This window comes from Procambarus clarkii, chromosome 44 (genome assembly GCF_040958095.1).
Source record: "Procambarus clarkii isolate CNS0578487 chromosome 44, FALCON_Pclarkii_2.0, whole genome shotgun sequence".
NCBI lineage: Eukaryota > Metazoa > Arthropoda > Malacostraca > Decapoda > Cambaridae > Procambarus > Procambarus clarkii.
Window position 1 is genome coordinate 21827590 of NC_091193.1, and position 21102 is coordinate 21848691.

The 21102-nt window shown below is 37.0% G+C and overlaps 1 protein-coding gene across 2 annotated transcripts; it reads right to left on the minus strand.

Annotated features, from left to right (window-relative positions):
• Positions 1–1214: 1214 nt before the first annotated feature.
• Positions 1215–19921, minus strand: LOC123745353 (CUE domain-containing protein 2). Of its 2 annotated transcripts, none has more exons than XM_069300801.1 (7): positions 19812–19921; positions 16940–17039; positions 16603–16799; positions 13222–13388; positions 10914–11084; positions 9281–9412; positions 1215–7851 (listed from the first exon to the last, which is right to left on the minus strand). In XM_069300801.1, exons 2-7 carry the CDS (start codon positions 17014–17016, stop codon positions 7705–7707), a joined length of 891 nt encoding a protein of 296 aa, XP_069156902.1. In that variant the 5' UTR covers positions 17017–17039; positions 19812–19921; the 3' UTR covers positions 1215–7704. The 2 variants fall into 2 exon arrangements, with proteins under 2 accessions (XP_069156902.1, XP_045581796.1); XM_045725840.2 differs by having other exon boundaries at positions 10914–11087.
• Between the last annotated feature and the right edge of the window lie 1181 nt (positions 19922–21102).

A 21102-nucleotide genomic window follows, 5' to 3' on the forward strand; every position in this document is an offset into this window, starting at 1 on the left:
CTGTTTGCTGTGGATAATTAGCCGGGCTTTTGGAGTTTATATGCATTTAGTGCTGTAGAGAATTCTATTGCGAACACAATGATACCAAATTTAATCTCGTAGGACGAGAATTAAGGTGACAAAGTTGAAGAGAGTATACACTTTTCAAAATTTACGCGCACTCCCGTGACACCCTGGGTCCCATATCGCACAGTTGAGGGGTGGCGAGCGGGGTGCGCCAAAGTGTTAAAATAAGTGAAATTTTTATTTTATCTTAAATTCAACAGAACTATTATTACTTGGTCTTCAATACACAGAAATCACAATAATGTGATATATCAAATCACATTATACTGTATTTATATAATGTGACATGAAGTGTGTGAAACCCCGGTTAGGCTTCAGCGGAAGCCTCGGGATAGTCGTGGGGGCAGGATCCTGCCCCCAATCCTTAAGATGTGATTTCTTAAATATAAGGATTCACATAAGTATTCTTGCCTGTGGTTCTTTAGTAAGTTAAAGCCCTTGCCTTCCATAAGGAATAACATTACTCAATGTGATTTAGTCTTGCTAGCAAGATCCAGTTTATCCTGGTTGCCATATCACACACTGACACATTACGTATAACCAGCTGGCTAGAGTAATCCTGGAGAAAGTTTAAATTGATAAAAAGTCTTTCAACCAATGCTTTTTTTTTTTTTTTTTTGCTACGCTCACATTCAACCAATCCTCATGAAATGATGAATTTGTAGTACTGTGTGATATTTTATGTATTAAATACAATTGTGTAAACAAAATTGTCATATAATTTTACAACACCTATTATTAATCTGTACATATAGTTTAAAGAATATTTGTTAAAATATAGCCCAAGGTTAGATGGTTAGGTCAGCTTTTAATGTACACAAAAATGTACTTAAAATACATGTTCAATATCAGCCACAAAATGTTTATGTTTATATAAAAATTTACTTTAACGCCAAGCGCAATATGATGCACACCACCATTTTCTTTGTACCGTGTGAAGACGCGTAGTCACTGCACCACATTACCTCGCTCATCAATACTGTTTTCCAGCTCACTATAATCACCTACCTCATTCCTAACTTTTGAAGCCAGACTAACTTAGGCTTCTAAAAGAAACTATCCCTAACTATAATCATGCTAACACAGACATATTTATAGTTATCATGAAGAAAAATGCACCTAATCAAATAAGGTAAATAAATAATGCATAATTTCAGAAGATTCATTCCCTTCAGCACTCCAATGAGCCTCCTAACATTGTCAAAAAATCTTAATATTAATTTAAAAACATGCATACAACTTATATATTTTCTGATATACAATTACATAAATATTATAAGTAATACATGTTATAGGTAATCATAATCAAATTAACTCAGCTAAAATAAAGGGGTCTACAGAAGTGCAAAAGCTGGAGGATGTTAAGTCAATTCAAGGTCAGAATCACAAAATATTGGTCAGAATTCTGACAAGAATCATAAAGCTTAAAAAGTTGTAATACTTTATACTTTTTATCATAAAAAAGTAATTAATACATTTATTCTAGAGGCAACTTTTGCATTAGCCAAAATTCCTGAGCCCCTTACTATACTATACTCTAGTAAGATTGATTGTCATGGAAACCATGAATCTCAATGAAAATGAATAAATTTTGACCAGCAAGCATATGAGGTGAATGCATGAATAAAAATATAATCAGATCACTGGATAGATTGATAGTACAGGGCTCAAACTGGCAGTTCAAGCAATTTTTTTTAATACTGTAAATCTAAAAAGTGTATGTATGGCATAGATGTATGTAAATCTTTACTTATTACAGTATGTGTAAGTGCTATAATATCTTTTATTATTATAAATATATTCAGCATGCCATGACCTCTAAGATAATTTTACCCGACTTCCAAGACTAGATACACAGCTACGCACAATTTATTAAATTTGTCTCATGTTAACTTTAGTAACTACATTAATACACTGTATAGATTTTTTCAGGTATAGGTTTTAGGTTGGATGAACTTACATAATTCAGGTGTTCAAATTCCTCTGAGATTCCTTGCATCCCGTATTTTTTATGTATGTATTTCTTTATTTTTTTATGTATGTATTAAGATTTTCTTTTAAACTTTTACTTAACAGATAATGTGATATAAAAGATACACACAAATTATGTAAACAAAATAAAATGGAAACATTTCGTTTAGCTGCAAAAATATAAAACGTAACAATTACTATCTTCTTAACGAAAATTCAAATATACTTGTAATCTAAAAATATATATACGAAGTTGTCTTACTAGTTACCACAAATTATAAAAGCTGCTGAAAATGTTTTAAACATATAAGTATATAAATAAATATTATTAAAAACAAAACAAATTAACAAGGTATATAAGTATGTGAAAAACAAAATTTAAACTTTTGTAATGTTAATATTGCATCCCATATCATGACACTAATGCATCACACAAGATATAACTGCATGACCAACAACATATTGTATCCCACGTCATGACACTAATGCATCACACAAGATATAACTGCATGACCAACAACATATTGTATCCCACGTCATGACACTAATGCATCAGACAAGATATAACTGCATGACCAACAACATATTGTATCCCACGTCATGACACTAATGCATCACACAAGATATAACTGCATGACCAACAACATATTGTATCCCACGTCATGACACTAATGCATCACACAAGATATAACTGCATGACCAACAACATATTGTATCCCACGTCATGACACTAATGCATCACACAAGATATAACTGCATGACCAACAACATATTGTATCCCACGTCATGACACTAATGCATCAGACAAGATATAACTGCATGACCAACAACTTATTGTATCCCACGTCATGACACTAATGCATCACACAAGATATAACTGCATGACCAACAACATATTGTATCCCACGTCATGACACTAATGCATCACACAAGATATAACTGCATGACCAACAACATATTGTATCCCACGTCATGATACTAATGCATCACACAAGATATAACTGCATGACCAACAACATATTGTATCCCACGTCATGACACTAATGCATCACACAAGATATAACTGCATGACCAACAACATATTGTATCCCACGTCATGACACTAATGCATCACACAAGATATAACTGCATGACCATCAACATATTGTATCCCACGTCATGACACTAATGCATCACACAAGATATAACTGCATGACCATCAACATATTGTATCCCACGTCATGACACTAATGCATCACACAAGATATAACTGCATGACCAACAACATATTGTATCCCACATCATGACACTAATGCATCACACAAGATATAACTGCATGACCATCAACATATTGTATCCCACGTCATGACACTAATGCATCACACAAGATATAACTGCATAACCAACAACATATTGTATCCCACGTCATGACACTAATGCATCACACAAGATATAACTGCATGACCAACAACATATTGTATCCCACGTCATGACACTAATGCATCACACAAGATATAACTGCATGACCAACAACATATTGTATCCCACGTCATGACACTAATGCATCACACAAGATATAACTGCATGACCATCAACATATTGTATCCCACGTCATGACACTAATGCATCACACAAGATATAACTGCATGACCATCAACATATTGTATCCCACGTCATGACACTAATGCATCACACAAGATATAACTGCATGACCATCAACATATTGTATCCCACGTCATGACACTAATGCATCACACAAGATATAACTGCATGACCATCAACATATTGTATCCCACGTCATGACACTAATGCATCACACAAGATATAACTGCATGACCATCAACATATTGTGAAGACTAGCCAGGCACCTGTAAAGCAAACATAATATGTAATACACAAAAATGTAACCCTACAAACATAACACTACAAATCACAAAATCCTAAAAAGGGAACAGAAGTAATTGAATCATAAAACTGTAGCTGTCAATACAAAAAAAAAAAATGCATGCCTAATGATAATGTTGCATATCCTTATATCTAACACACATGAAGCAAACTTCCAAACTAATACTTAAATGTACAGCCACTGGAATGTTTACAATTTGGATATACATAATGTTAATAATTAAACCAGTCCTCCAAAAATTATTGTAATGTTCATTTTTGGACATTCCTGGTGAGAAATACAGAAAAGTTGAACGTTCGACTAACTCAAATGGGGGGTGGGTCTCCACATGATTCTGATTACTAAGCATAGACAGTACCTATAACTACTAAGCATAGAATGTACAAAATGTGGACTGTAGTATCCTCGAGCCCCAATTGTGGTCTGTGGCTACTGAGTGCTATTGAGTCACTGGAGGGAAATAGCTTTGGCTACCGATGACTTTTAACCACTGCACTGTGCAACACACCTTGAGGCTCTCGATGTTCAGCTTGTGACTGCAGCATCGCCTAAAAATGTCCAAATATACAGTATATGTATCTGGTATTATTTAGCCATGATAGTATTACAGAAGAGCCAGACTGTGTTCAATGTTCAGATATCAGTGAATAAATGATGTTTATGATGTTCACAGCGCTAGCCACAGCACACTGCCATTATTTAATCCATCTAAAATTCTTCAAACGACTTCTTGTGTTCCTTTACAAAATAAACATGTGGAAAGTTATTCATTTACCTGATTTAGTGACCAGGATTCTGATAATAGCAGGATTGTAGTGAGAATTAGCAATGTGTGTAGTATGATTGGAGGAGTAATCTTGGTGAAGGAGGGAGGGTCAAGATAGCATTGTCTGCTTGCTGGTGTGTGGCAACATGTTATTGTCTGGAATCACCATACCACCTTAGTGGTTTGCTATGGTGAACAAAACATGTAGATACTTATATATAACATGTGTAGTGTAATAAAAATGATAACAGTATGGTGGGAGGCGGAATTTTGGTGAGTGGGTGTTGAAGGAGGGAGGGGAGTCAGCCAGGAGTCTGCTAGCTGCTGTGTCGCAGCCACTCTTGTTATGGGCTCACCAAACCAACTTAGTGGTTCGTTATGGTGAACACATATGTAGATAGGTATATACAATGTGTGTGTGTGTGTGTGTGTGTGTATATATATATAGTGTAATAACAGCAAAATGACTGTTTGATTGATCATAGAATATAATATACTGTACATGTCACATATACGAGCCCCATAATTTAAGAGCATAGCGATGTTCCACACATTGAACTATATAAATTCCACAAATTACACACTTTTGGATAATATTACAGCAAAAACCAAAGAAGAAACGAATGAGAAACATCAGAATAATTTTGGAAGATTATATTTGCGGCAACTGCCGCCCCACGGGGAGGCGGGGCCTAGTGACCTTGAGCGCTCATAATATGCTCAACTTCCCAGCTCCATCGCGGCTAAAGTATGTCACATGCAATATTTTTTTTAGTTTCCCATGATCAGAGACTGTATTTTAACAATATAAAAAGAAAATAATTTTTTGGAAAGAATTTATTTTCGGCGCACCACGGGTTTGTCATATTTTAATGCAGAGCAGTGCAGTGGTTAATAGTCTGGTAGCCATTTGGTCAGAGTACTTGACTTGTCAAGGTGTTCATTACCCGTTAGTCTAAAGTTTAACCCATTCACAGCAGGAGCTCTTTCTGATTTTTACATACATACATACATACATATATATATATATATAAATAATACTAGGCCTAGGAAAAGTTAGGCTTTGATATTGCCTTCTTAAGCCCCCCTTCAAAATCAATACCACAAAAACATGGATTTTGTGTACATTCTATCCCTAACAACTATAGGTACTATCATTTTTGGAGGCTAGATTGCAATAATTACATACATTATTTTCAAAATGTACATTTACAGTACAATATACATACCCAAAATTAGTCGAGCTGAAAAGTAATGTCTCACATCTACAATATGTTGTAAATTGTTACAAAATTACTGCAATATCAGAAAAAATATAATTGCACCTATTACTGAAAATGTAAACACTGTTTAATAGTGAGAACACAAGCACTATTCCATATGAGACTGGTTACTGAACATAGCCAAAGTCTGTTGCATTCCGCATATTAATGGCACGCTACATTAACATGGAACAAATTGACTATGTAAGACCTACATAGCAATGAGAGATGGTCTTAGTTGCAACCACACCAATACTTATACACATTTTGATACAAAGTGGTATATGTAATTTTTGTATTTGAAATGTTTTAGGGAATCATAAATTTGCCTAATGAAAAATACCTTAAATTTTTTATAAATGAATTACAGAGAATATATAGTTAATCTCGGCTTTTGCTCGAAAGAACCTTTTGAAAACTCGGGTTCTACTGATATACTGTACACAATATTTTGAGGATTCCACTGCAAATGGCCGTCCTTCAGTTCTGAGGGCAACACTTCCCACAAAACACTAAAACGTTGAGACATATGGAAGGAGAACAACACTCAAGAGTTTGAGTCGTGTTGATCTTGGAAACTACAATATAATCAACTGTATCCACAAGTAAAAAAATAATATCAATAAAATAAAAGCTGTGCTTTCCACATCACACAACTTGATATTTGAACTTAAAACAAACTTTTAAGTTAATAGGTATAATAGCTGACAGAAACCACAATATTCTACACTTAGGAAAGCAAACAAAGATATTTGCAGATTTGTGACAAAATAATTTGGAACGAGAAGGAATCCTAATGTTGAAATGTTTATGAAGAACAGTAACTATACTGGTACATGTTTAAGCCCCACTGGGCAAAAAAATGTATTTCTTAATAAAATGTATTGTGTGCAAAGTGACAAATAATTAAAATTTTACATACCTATTCACATCCACCCACTTTATTTTACTTTATATATTTATATTCTTCAAAGTTTATTGCCAATTGATAAACTATTTTCATTTCTGTTTTAATGCTTGACATAAAATTATCCATATATGTCTTCCATTACCTGAACAGAAATTAGATGTGACAAAGATATGCAAATTTACAGTCGTGATTTAATTTACTACCTAAGATTTGCTCGTTTGTATATTTTAAGAAAAAACTGACCTACATATGAAAATACAAGTATCTTATTAAATAGTGATATTTTACAAATAATCCTCACATACCACAGAATATCAATTATGAGATAAGTTTTTTGTTTCAATATATAATAAATTATGATTTGGTAAATTTTTTTAGAGTTTTTTGATAAAGTTTTTGGCGCTAGATCCACCGTGTCGGGTAATAACACTGAGTATTTTTTATAATATTTTCTGACTCTCACTCCACTGCTTCTTCTGACATTAGTTACATCACCAGATCTTCGATTTCTTTGGTATCTACGAAGCATTTTCAACAAAATGATACAATTACTGACATCAATACAGTAACTAGGTAACACTAACAAACAACACTGAAAAGTTATGAGAATTCTAAAGAGATTACATACTAAACGTTCCTTGGAACCCACAAATAACATTAAGATATCAATTAAGCCTTCTACATGTCCACCTCTTCTCTGACACTGTGGACTCGCTCTGCAACATAAATTATTCCAACAACGATGACAAAAACAAACCTTACCGCCCTGACCCATGCCTGTTGCCTTATTTTCACACAGGTGATAATGGGCAGCGTCGATGTAGTAAGGTTTGTACCCTGTGGATCAGTGGAATCGATACTGTTTACCTGGTTTAAGGTGCACATATGTCTTCTTCATATCAGTGGATTCATCCTTCTTTATTTCTGTATAGCGCTCTCCTTTAATACTCACAACCTTGTTATCACGGTATCGGACCATCTTCTTCCCTTCCTATAACATACATACATAACTCAGTTATACAAATATTATGATCAATCTTGTTAAAATTACAAATGACCTTTCTTGTTCACTCTAAGATACACACAATACTTATATTGTAGTGTATGGACATTCATACAGAGATTGAGGGGGAAAAAAGAATAAATCTGGTTGGGTAATGTGAATGTGACGGTGGTGAGGGTTGGTGCTGTGTGGGTAAGTAATTATGTGTGGATAGGAGGGTAGTGGAGTAGGTGGGTGGTGTTTGTGTGATGAGGGGAGGGGGGGGGCAGGTACTATGGTACATCAGCTTGTCCTCCTAAGGTTTCCCAACGTCAAGAAAACGGTCAATTTAAGGTGTCGTCTCCTAACCTACCAGAGGACCCAAAACAGAAAATGGGACAGTATGTCACTTTTACGAGTCACTACCATTTTCTACTACGACAATTTTTTTGCCTTATGTAACACATACGAGCGAAATGCGATGTTCTTTGTAAGAGGACAGGTTGGGTGCTTGGATGATAGATGTGCATGGGTGGGTGGGCAGGTGGGATAGAGAATATGCTTGAGTGAGTGCTGCGTGGGTGCGTGAATGGGTTCTGCATGTAGTCAGTAAGAGTATTTTATTATATTTTCACTGGTATGTTCACTACTGCTAAATGGTGTGTGAGTGAGGTTGGGGCAGGAGGTGGCTGTAGGTGAGTGGTAGAGGAAGAAAGAAAGGGAAGGCTGGATGGGTGATGAATGATGCTACTGTATATAGATGGGTTGGTGTGCATGAGTTGGGATATTGGTGGTAAGGGGGGGGGGGGGGATATTGGATTAACAGGTGTCATGTAGCTAATAAATAATACTGCATTACAAAATATTTAAACAAGAGAATATGAAATGCCAAGCAATAGCTACCTAGTTACCTACAGTCACCTGCCAAGCACAGTCACCCTTAATCTAGTGGTCAGTGGTTTCTGAAACAGAAGCCACAGTTGCCTGTGGTTTCTGTTTCTTCATCAGATAACACAAGTTGCCCAGAAACGATTGTTATGCACATTATGTTTGTAGCTGGGAAATGGTGAGAGACTTCAAAAGGCAACACTGGTATGGTTAGGTAGATATTTTATCGAGAATAGCAAGAAAAATATTTCCTCATACAGTATAATATAATTTCCTCATACAGTACATGGTATAGTTCAATTTGTACAAGGCTTTTCAAGTATGTGTCCCTCATGAAAATTAAGGGTACAATGAATGTTGGTAGTGTGTGTGTAAAGGAGCGCACTTCAGTGACATCAATATGGAAAGATATAACAAAAGGAAAGCAATTAGCATGATGAGCAAGCAGAGGGGGTCAGAGCCTCTTAAAAGAGAAATCCAAAGAGCTATTTGTGTATAGTTAAGAACTATACTATACAAAGAAATATCTCAAAATATTTGCACAACTTACCCACTTAGGGGCTACAGGCCTATGTTCTCGAGCATCATCATCGTGATCGACAAATCCATATCGATTGAGAATTGAGGTTCTTACTTCTTTATCATCAACCTGGCTCTTGTTGCCTTTTGCTCCAGGAACAAGCTGAAGTAACATAAATACTATAATTCCATCCTCCTTCAAACAAGAACATCAAACTGACATTATTAGACAAGATCATAACAAAAACCATCTCCATGAATGTTATTTTAACTTCAAAACAGACAGTTAAGGTGTAATAACTGATATTGCTGAAATTAGTTCTGAAAGTTACAGACTTAATGTAAGATTAGATTGTATTAAGGAGAACAGCTACATGAAGACACCCATAGCTTGAAAAACAGAAATCCAATTTACATATTTACAAAGGTAAAAAATTATCTGATTACACCTTTGATGGACATATATGATATGGTATTCACCCCATTAGCAATTATTTTATCTTATTTCTGGGAGGGACCTCTCGGTGGCTCCCCAAGCTCGACTCTAGTACCACCAAGCCTTAGTCGAACATACCAGGTCTTGCTTCTGACTTTTTGGGCTTTGGTCCTCGGTGCTCTTCTCTTTCAAGATATCTCAACTGTCCTTGTGATCAATCTCTCCCCTTTTCATCCATTTTGACGGAGTGGGAGAAGGGCAGAGTCTCCTTCCTCTCCCTTTAGGGACCATTTAGCTGTCAATGTGTGTGTGCCTGTTTGACTCCATGTGCCCTCAATGGCTTCCAGTCAGTGGATGAGATGGGCCAGAAGGTCTGTCACTGACTGTGTTACTGACTGACTGTCTGACAGACAGTCAGACTCTGATTTCTTGACACATGCTGTCAGTCAGTCAGGCCTGACCTGACCCGGACTGACTGACTGGCTGTGACAGTGACAGTGAGAGTCAGTCAGTCAGTCCAGGTCAGGTCAGTTCATGTCAGGTCGGGTCAGATCAGGTCTGACTGACTGACTGACATCATTCATGTTGATATCAGATGCATTTTCAGGGGTTTGGATATCGCACATAAAGAAGCTGCCCAGATCTTCCACTTTCATGCTGTTTATTCGGGTGCTAAATATGTCTTCATATTTCTCTTTTAGGATTTACTAATTTGTTTGTCATCCTCTGTGTATAACCCTTCACATGTAAGAATATTTCCAATACCGACATGGTTCTTAGATTTTAATTTCACACATGTGAAGAAATATTTTGAGGTTTTCCCTCTCTCTTGTATTGCTTTCTGTTCTAATTGCATGTCTTCAATCTGATATGATTTCTTCAGTCTCTACTCTATTTCTTCAATCTCTCTATTTAAATTCTTCTTTGTAGGTTTGTAGGGACAGTCATGCCTGCTTGAGCATTTCTGTTATATTTTCCTTCTTTTGTAGTGCCATCTGCATTCTCTTTCTACACTGGTCCTCTTTCTAGCTTTCCGCAAAGAAACACGTTTCAGACCTTATATGCTTCAGATGTCAGCTGTTCTATTTCTTGTGTGGCATTTTTACTACCAAGTTTATGACAGCAAGAGTATTCTAGCTAGACCAGGTCTGGGGTCAAGTTATCTTAAAATGAACAAAATAGTTAAACTGGGGTAGAAAAGTGATCAAGGTTGTATACATATTCATACCTTGCTATTTGTATTAGCCTTGATGCTAATGCCTTGCTCCTGGCGCTGGAGGATAAGAGTTGTGGCGTGCTCTAAATCCCCCCCACAGCTAGCGAGACAGTGCTGCACCTCCAGGTTGCAAGTTCCCGGGAACATCTCAAGTAAGGTTGCCAAGCCCTCTGTGTATTCATCCTGCTGAAAATTAAGTGCAAAATATATTTAGAATTAACTAGAAATTAATGGATTTTTTTATTTTATTTAAAAACGTAAAAGCTTGAAGCAAAAGCTTGAGTTCTTACAGTTTAAGCAAGACCCATTTTTTTATGCTAGGAGAGAAAATAGTCTTCCAAGTAACTAGATACAGTATATTGTACAGCAATTTGGCCATATGGGGGCAATTTTAGAGAAAAATATCCATATGGCAGTATATCTTAAGGGTACAAACAGCAGAATAATGAAGTGTGTACAGGGGGGGGGGTGTACAATGACCACAGGCTGATATAATGAATGTAGGAAAGGAAATGATGACAAGGAGTAATGACTGGTGTAAGGCGTACTGGACGGGTGTGGTAGCTTACTGGTGTTTATCATTGTGAGAGACTTTTAAAGTAGTGTTGGTTGTAGTAATTGTAGTTGTGGCAGTAGATATAATGATGGTGATGGATGCAATGATGGTCATGAATAAGGTAGTGATGGTGGATGTAGTTATAATGATGGATGTAGTGCTTATCAAACAGTGACAACAAAAAAGTGTGTCTAGCTCTTTCTGTCCCACTTATTAGCCTTAATTTGAACTTTCTTGACAATCAAGGTCTTTGCTATATCTGGCCTTAAACCCTATAAGTGTGGCTATGATTAAAAGTACCTTTCTGGCCTTCCACGCACAAAAGAAAAACTGTTGTTATAACGTGATAAATTTGCATGCAAAATTTAAGGACAATGAACACACACACATACTACATCTAAGTACTTTTGTACTACATCTAAGTACTTTAGTGCCTCATGCACACTGGGAGATTGCCAGGTGAGGGGGAGGGGGGGTCATTTCATCCACAGACTGACACACCGTGAATTTGCTGACAAGCCACATCAAGGTGTGAGCTGTGATGATTGTTTTAGAGGGTTTATATTTTTGCTGTTTCACTTTAGCTTATACAATGTGTGTGGAGAAACTCTATGCATAATTATCAAGAATCAATAATTGAGTACTGTATATATATACACCTACAATGCAATATGTACACTTATATTGCATGCAAATCTGTTCCTGGCACAGCTCATAAAAGGTGTCTTGCAACCAACTCCTATGTTTCTGGAAATGCTAAATTGTGATTTGACAATAATTGCCTTGCTGGTGGCACATATGATAACCTCATCTAATTTAAAAAAGCCTCACTTTTCGTTACTTTCAACGAAAACTCAATAACTTTTTCCCTCAATCGCGTTTTTTGCAATGCTTTCATCATAGATTGGCTCTGTTTTTGATCAGTATTCATCGGGAAGTCAATTTGCAGTGTTTATAAAGCCAGCAACAACAAATACCTAAGATAAAATAACCAGAAAGGGGAAACCTTTCGACTCGAAGAAAGGCCGCGGCTGTCATGAGTGAGGTCACGAAAACAGTGAGCCTCCAGTGTGGGCGAGCGCCCACACTCGTGTCAGATAATATCTTAATTTTTTTATATGACAAAGAGTGCCGGAAAGACGGGACACCACGAGCGTAGCTCTCATCCTGTTTTGACAGAATTACCTAATTACACTTAGGTAATTACACGGTGGGGTATACAGAGAATGGGCAGAAGTTGGCATGCATTTTAAAACAAGTCCCATATTATTTGGACAGTAAATGGAATTTCTACAAATTTTAAATTATTATTGATGTCATTTGTGTCATCGGGCATACTTCATATTTTGGTTTTATGCTGCATATTTTGGTATCAGGAAGCAAAGTGTTAACTTTAAATGAAGTAATTTAAAATTAATGGACATATTATAGTCAACATGTAGGCAGATACTTGCTGTCCAACTTAGGTAATGACTGTACAGTCATTTATTACAGACTGTACAGTTTGCAATATTCTTCAGTGTCTCCCTAGCATCAGTGTAACCAGTTTGGGACAGTTTGAAAAGAACCCTGCTGTGCTGATGTAGATTATTATCCTTTACTGCTTTAGCTTAAGATCTATACTAGGGGGCCAGAAGGTTCTGTGCCTTAAAGAGGGGCAGAGCTGAGAAAAATTACAATACTGCAACAGTAAAATCTTATAAAAACTTAATTTATAACATTCTCTTCTATTCTACACATGTAAACTAAAAGATAAAAGCTAACCTCATCTCCATTGGTACTATTTTGTTCATCAGAACCAACTGATGTCTCTGACAGTTTCTGTGATCTTTCACTTGTTTCACTTATTGATTGAGAGTTGCGATGTTTTCGAGTCTCCACTGGGAATGATGATATCAGAGCATCCAAAGTCAAGTCCTTGCCTGCTTTCACTGAAAACAAATACATACTGTACATGTTTTCAAAAAGTTCCCTAAAAATTCAAATTATGAAGATATTATACTATAGTATGTAGTTATTAATTTAGTTGCTGTATAAATGTGATACAAAATATAGCTTTCAATAAGAACATACATGTTCATAAATTGATTATACTGCTTCAGGAGCACTTGTAGCTCTGCTGATCAAGCATGTTATCGGTACTTTCTATACATACCTATTACTGTCTATGGGTTAAGAGATCATGGGGTCAGGATTCACAGAGCACTTGGGTGTCCACCTACAAGACTTTGATGTCCACCACCTACCTATTATCTCAACCATAATGACTGCCTGCATTTAGTAAACAGTTTATGAGTTCCTGGTCTTCCATAACAAGAATAACATAGGTGACAACAACCTCAAACTGTTTAGAAAAAGCTGGCTAAACTATCACAATCATGGAAAGAGGTACAGTTCATTTAGACATTTAGGTGCTTTGTGAATTATGGCATACATTACTACTTTCAGTGCATTCCACTTGATGACCATTTGCACTACACGAGCACAGTAATTTCAAATGTCTCTCAGACTCATTTGCATTTCTAACTTCCACTGATGTATATTCACTCTATTTGCCCTCATCTGAAAAAACAAAAAATGTCCTCAATGTTCACATTATCTATCAAAATCTCAATGTCCACATTATCTATCCCCCATCAGCATTTTGTACATCTTTGTTGATCATGTCTGCATTAGTCTTCCTCCTCTCTCTAAAGCTGACATAGAGAGCTCCCCTAACCTGTCTTCATAGCTTAATTCTTTTATTTTAGATACCAGCATTATTGCAAACCTCTGGACTGTCAAAAGCTTCATTTGTGCTTCACAAGATGAGGATTCCATGTCAGGGTTGAATTTTCTAGAACTGGTGTAACATGTGCTGTGTATGCTACCTGTGAATATAGCTTTCACCTAAATTAGCCTTGAAAGAGATCCTATTTAAGTTACCAAGGGCCATTTGTCTAGTTGATAATTTTGTATATACTGTTGGTAGCAGTCAACCCACGGTTTGACCACCATGGGACTGAAAACTTCCAAACAGGGTACTGAATCTGGAATCGATGTTATACCCTACTGCCCTTGCAAAACATTCATGTCCAAAAAACCAGCGTTGAATGTAATGAAACGCCATTTTCTGGGTGAGCCTCAGAGACTCCCTGGAGCTATCAGGCTAATATGTAATTCATTAGACCAGGGCATTAGTCATAGGAGTTCAACCTAGCAGGGACCACTAGCCAGAACCTAGCCCCCCTCAGAGAGGCACAGGGAGCAATGGCCCCTGGAAAAAAAACCTGTGGTTGGAGGTTTTTCCTTATCTACCATCAACCAGGGTTAGGCAATCAGAAAGGTAGGCATAACAAAACAGACCCTACATGGTAAGAAAATTGCAACCAAAAACTGAACTGAGTCAGAACTCCCTCCAATCCCAAGAAAACAAGCAAACAACACACTCCATCGCCACATCACTCATCTGTGCATACAGCTCCCTCCCACCCTCTTGGCTCCAGAGAGCCAAAGGGGTTTTCTGAAGCTACATAATCAAAGATAAGGAAAAGAGGGGCTTAACCGGAAGGCAGCCACCACACACTCCTCAACTCGAAGTCGAGACAACTGGCTGCAATCTGCAACCCAAAGCAACACAAGCCACATTAACTAAATATCAAGCAGCCAGGACCATGTTCGACCTCCAAAATCCCAACGCCCGAATATCAGCCCTATACATGTTGCCAAACATGGCAGCCAACACAGCAAACTTCCTACCGTCATGGGCAAGAGGATAGACCGCAGGCTGGCTAGACTTAATAATCCTGCGAATGACCTGGGAGACTCGAGCTCTGGAACAGGGAATGAGTGAACGGTTGGCTCCCCCGACTCCTTCGGTCTGGCAGAGCCAACCGAAGGAGTCCGCGTCGACCGTTCATTCCATGGACAGGGGAATGAACAGTAACAGTCCATATGCCAGGATGTTGGACACTCCCCGGATATGACAGGACAAGTTCAGACAGGACAAGTCCAGAATGAACCGCAGATCCACACAGTCCAGTTTCAGCACTGGAAACAGGCGGGAAACCCACCTGAAGGATGGGGTCGTTTCAACCACGCGCAGGCACACCCACTCCGAGATGACCTGAAGAAGCACAGGGAAAGAAGCCTGCCTCGTGCCCCCAGAAGGAGAAAGAACCATGCAATGCCACCAAAGCCCAGATGACACGACCCGAAGCGCCCACGAATCGTGGGACCAAGCATAAGCAAACAGAGCGAGCCTCTCCCTTATCGTCCCGTCAACAGGGCGAACTGCGAAATGGCCGACACCCTTTACAAGAAGCCGGACAACAAACAAGAGTGATCACCATGCCAACCAGATGACGATGTCTTTTTTTTTTTTTTTTAATTTGTAAAAATTTTTAAAATAAGGTTGAACTTTAAAAAAGGCTCCACAGAGATTGCTGTTGCATCAGCTAAATTAGCCAACTTTCTCTTGCACATTGGGCTCGTGCATATTACATTTCTCGAGTGTGTTTGCTGGTTACAATGAGTGTCTTACTAACATATTTAACTTTGGCTCTCATTTCTGGGCTACCTTCTCTGGCACCATTAGCAATCTTCTCTAAGGTTTTTGGGTTTCTCTTTTGAAAAGAATCTTGCCAAGTTGACCCTGTCCTAAGTAGTGCTGTTGGACTTGGTTGTCGAAGCGAGGTATGTTGAGTGGGAGATGCAGAGGAAGTATGTGCAAGAGACATGATCACCACATACAAAATAATGAAAAAGTTGGAGAAAGTTAATACTATTAATACACATTCTTCTAAAATATCATGACATAAAATTTCCCCTTGGGTTTGCTGCTAGTAGAAGCTTTAATCAACACAGGGATACAAGAAATATTAATACTGTACTTGTATTCAGTATCTACACTTACACTACACCAAAAGAAAGACTTTCACAAATTTCACTCGTCATAACACAAGATTATGAAGAGAATGAGAGCTGCCTCTTGTAGGGAAACCCAAGGAAAAATCATGAACAAGAAAGTTAACTAAAATTAAATATGTTGTGTAATAAAGATTAAACAAAAATCTTGAAAATATTATGTAAGAATTAATTTTATGTATTATATCCCCCTAATTAAAGGATACAGCATAATTAGAATGATGACAAATCTCTACTAACCTTTATTTTTCTCTTGGTTGATAACATGTATCATGTTGACTACCCAAGAGGTGATGGCATCTTCTGGGATAGCATCAAACTCTGGCACATAAGCAGCCATAACATCCTTCATCCCTGCAGAGTCCACCTCCTCCTCATCTACAGCTACCTCTTCCAATACACCACTCACGTAGCTCACTACGATCTCATCAATTCCACTGCAAGTAATGAAGTTAAAAAAAAATTCAAACAAATTTTCTTAGCTAATTTGGCAACCGAGATGAAGTCATTAACATTTTTGTTATATAGATGTTCTATATGATAAAATAAAAATAGAAATGTTAATCATAATATTTACCTTGTATCAGCACTTGGAGAATGATCATGGAGTAATTTCTCAAGTGATGAACGAACGATATCAGCATCAGCACTCATGGTACAGGTTTACAATTACTCACCTATAAATGAAGAACAATTCAATACATTAAAAGAATAACAAATTTATAAATTTCAATTAAAGAGATGAAATAACACTAACAATTTTAAATTGAAGCACTGCTGCTGAAACAATGCTATTTAGCACTGCTAAATCTAGTCGCCGAGATGTAAGCCTTGCACTACTGTAACTACATACTGTACTCAGACTAACAAAAAACTCAGGAGAGTGCGAAGACTTGGTTTAGTTTCTATAAATAAACTTCACAAATACATAAGTTTGGGTGTTTTAATCCTGTTATTATGTCTATGGGAAGACATTACCATTACTTAAAAGAATATTATTCAAAATAATGTATTTTTACTTCATAAATGTGCAAACTATAAATTACACAGAAGAATTTATGTAACTTTTTCAATAGCATATGAAAACCTGCTGTGCATGTACAGTACATGTACCAGCCATGTGTTTTTCATGTGTGAATGTGGTCTGACGACTCGTTACTCAAGCACTTCACTAACTTTTCTATGGAAATACAGTACTGTATTATTATTTGCAAGTTGATGCCATGTCATCCAGCAAGAGCAAACTAGATGAGGGTAAGAAGAGTTCCAACTTACCCAGGATAAGAAGGCCAAGTTTTTTATTATTTTATTTTACATACAAGAGTTCTTTCATTCTCGTACAGTCACTATCTCACACAGCATTTCTGGCAAGTCCTTAATCCTAATTTTCCATGGAATATGACCCGCCAAATCATTTAACAACCAGGAACACATTCACTACTGAGTGGACAAAGACTATTTAAGGATTGGCAACCAGTCGATCCTCCCCGGCCAGGATACAAACCCAGGTCAAAATGCTCGCGAAGCGTCAGTCGAGTGTTTTACCACTGCACCATGGGGACTGTGTGAGTTATGTTAATGAAGGGTTATCTTAATAACCCTTCAACATAATAACAATGTTATTAAACTTAATACTGAAGTGGCTAAAGAGTGAAAGGTTTATTAAGAGTAACATGGCATGAATACTAGTACTATTTCCAGTATAAAAAAACAAAAGACAACAATTGTGCTGTTATTTTTAGCAACCTCTTTGAATCATTTTTAAATATTGTACTGAAATTTGAGTACAGTATAGTAATAATTCTTATTAAAACAATGTTCACCATCATAAATAGAACCCAAATAATATATAATTATAATTACATATACGTACTGTATATAAATATATGACAGTCTGACCACGAGGAAAATGAAACAGGAAATTTGTTAAGTACTCTCATATTAATCAATACATCTTCAGAAGGATAAATATTACTGATTGATTGATAAAGATTAACCACCCAAGAATGGCTTGGGTGCTCATGCACAGGCATGAGTAGCTTGTAAGGATGAATATTACAATGTAGTGGTCGGTATATAGGCAGGAATGAGGTGAGGTGAACAAAACAATGTCTTGGGTTCACAAAAATGAGGAACTGCAGAAAGCCCGTCAACCGATACTGTATAGGAGTTCCAGGAACCAACAATACTAATGAGATATTACTGAGGTAACTATGTATTAATGATCTTACTCCACTAATTTTTAATTGATCAATTAAAAATGGAAAGAAATTGAATAAATCATTGGATCCATTTTAACCGAGTTAAAAAAATTAGTTAAAAACTTAAAAATGAGTTGAGTAAAATCATTAATACACAGTTATTTCTATAATATCTCATTAATATATTATTAGTAGTTTAGCTTCCTGGAACTCATATGTATCAGTCAATAGGCTTTTCCTCTTATGTTTGTGAACCAGACATTGTTTTATCATCTCATCTCATTCCTGCCTATATATCCACCACAAATTTGTAAAAAAAAAACTACAGCCCTGCTCCTGTGCCAGGTAAGTTCACTATGGGCTCACCATAGCCCGTGTTACTTGGAACTTTTTGTTCCCAGTAGCTGAATCTATAACAACAAGACAATGTCACATTATTCATCTAGTGTTAATTTCTTTGTGATTTACACACGCAAATATATAAACTGTACATTCCTTTATTATTGCCTTATAATTATAAAAATTCATATATTCTAGTAAGCTATTATGTCTCAGCCTGAAATGAAATATGTACAGCCACTATCAATGTACAACACAAGTGTTTAGTGTGAATACTGGTTATGCTGTGAGTAATGCACGACTCATGAACAACTATATCTGTATGATTTTCGGTATACCAGTACAGTACTTCAATTCCATACAATTCACTTATAGTATATTGTATACTCTTTTTATGAATAAATTGATATGATTAATGCATAAGAAAATATTCAGACAATGATATATTTACATTAACCTCTTTTTCCCAATATCAGTAACATTTGCCCGACCAAACTGTGTCAAAAGGCAAATGCTGCTCAAGTTTCCTTTGACATTACAATAATCTGCTATACAATTCTGCTACGGGTCACGCAAGTTGGGTTACTATGACACTATCCACAGAGAGCAAAATGTGGGTATATAACCCGTGAAACATGTAGGGCCTGGCCCCCAGGCACACCTTGCCTGTAGCGACACCCTCCGCCCCCAGCTGCTCCCAGAGACGTTTGTGGCAGGAACCTGGACACAAGAACACGCAAGAGGAGGACAGAGGGAGCGAGCCTGCCATGACTCCCAGCCGCGGCGCACCATTTTAAACGCCTGTCTCTCCTCAAGCACACTTTGTCCTCCCTCACAGTAGGCCTAGCTATTGCTTAAATTTATTGTCTCACATATTACTCCAAACAAAACCGGATTTTATTAACTTACACCACAGTAAAGGCTCTTTGGGAGATGAGAGGCCAAACACCTTTCGGCTCGATAGAAGGTACCGCTGTTTTGTTGTATAGACGCCTGAACCTAGAACAAGGCAGGTTTTGTGGCGTCCAGTCTGCTTTAAGAGGCTGCGGCCCTCTAGAAGGGTTTCGCCTCGGGCTGATGCAGTGTTCAAGTTTATATTGCTTATATTTCTTATAAAGGGAAGCTTTGGTTCAGTTAAAGCTAATAAACTAATGAGAATGGTTCGTACGTGTTCTCGCGGCTAACTTCATGTATACAGTATATATATATATTTACACATGATCGTCTGTGTGTTACTACCGTATAAGAATAATGAACACATGCAAAACACAGACCAAGCAAACATTACTGTCAAAACGTTCATCATGAGCAGGTCAATGTTGAAACGTTTGCGCTACAAAACCATGGTTGCTCTGCTCTACCTTACAATATATAGTAATTTAATTTAAAAATATTCAAATCTTACCCTGTTAAAGTAGGAGAGATATAAATGTATATGTGTATATATAAGAACCCACAAGGTCTTCTCTCAATACTCTTTATTTTCTTCTCCGAGGTTATGAGTCCCTACATTTGCACCAGAGGTGGTACCCTGACCCCACATACACACACACACACACACACACACACACACACACACACATATATATATATATATATATATATATATATATATATATATATATATATATATATATATATATATATATATATATATATATATATGTGTGTGCGTACCCAGGATGCATATATATGCATATATATATATATATATATATATATATATATATATATATATATATATATATATATATATATATATATATATTATATATATATATATATATATATATATATATATATATATATATATATATATATATATATATATATATATACAGAGAAGGGCAGAAGCGCGTCAGCAGGACAGAGCGCATCTCCTAGCTGTGCATGCTCCCCATGCCAGGGACTTCCTGTTGACAGTCCCTAATTCCGCCTTGGGCACTCGCCTGGACCATCGGGCCCTAAGTATTGGTGTTGCCCTGTGCCTTGCCGTTCCTATCTCCACCGGTGTATTTGCGGCCATGCACGGGCGGACCAATACGGCAGCCATGGTCTCATCTGTCATAAGACACAGGGAAAGATTGCCAGACATGAAACAATCAATGACAATGACATCATCAAGAGAAGTTTGGCTACAGCTGGGTGCCCAGCACAAAGGGAACCTCAGTTGTGCAGACCTGACAACAGCCAAAAACAC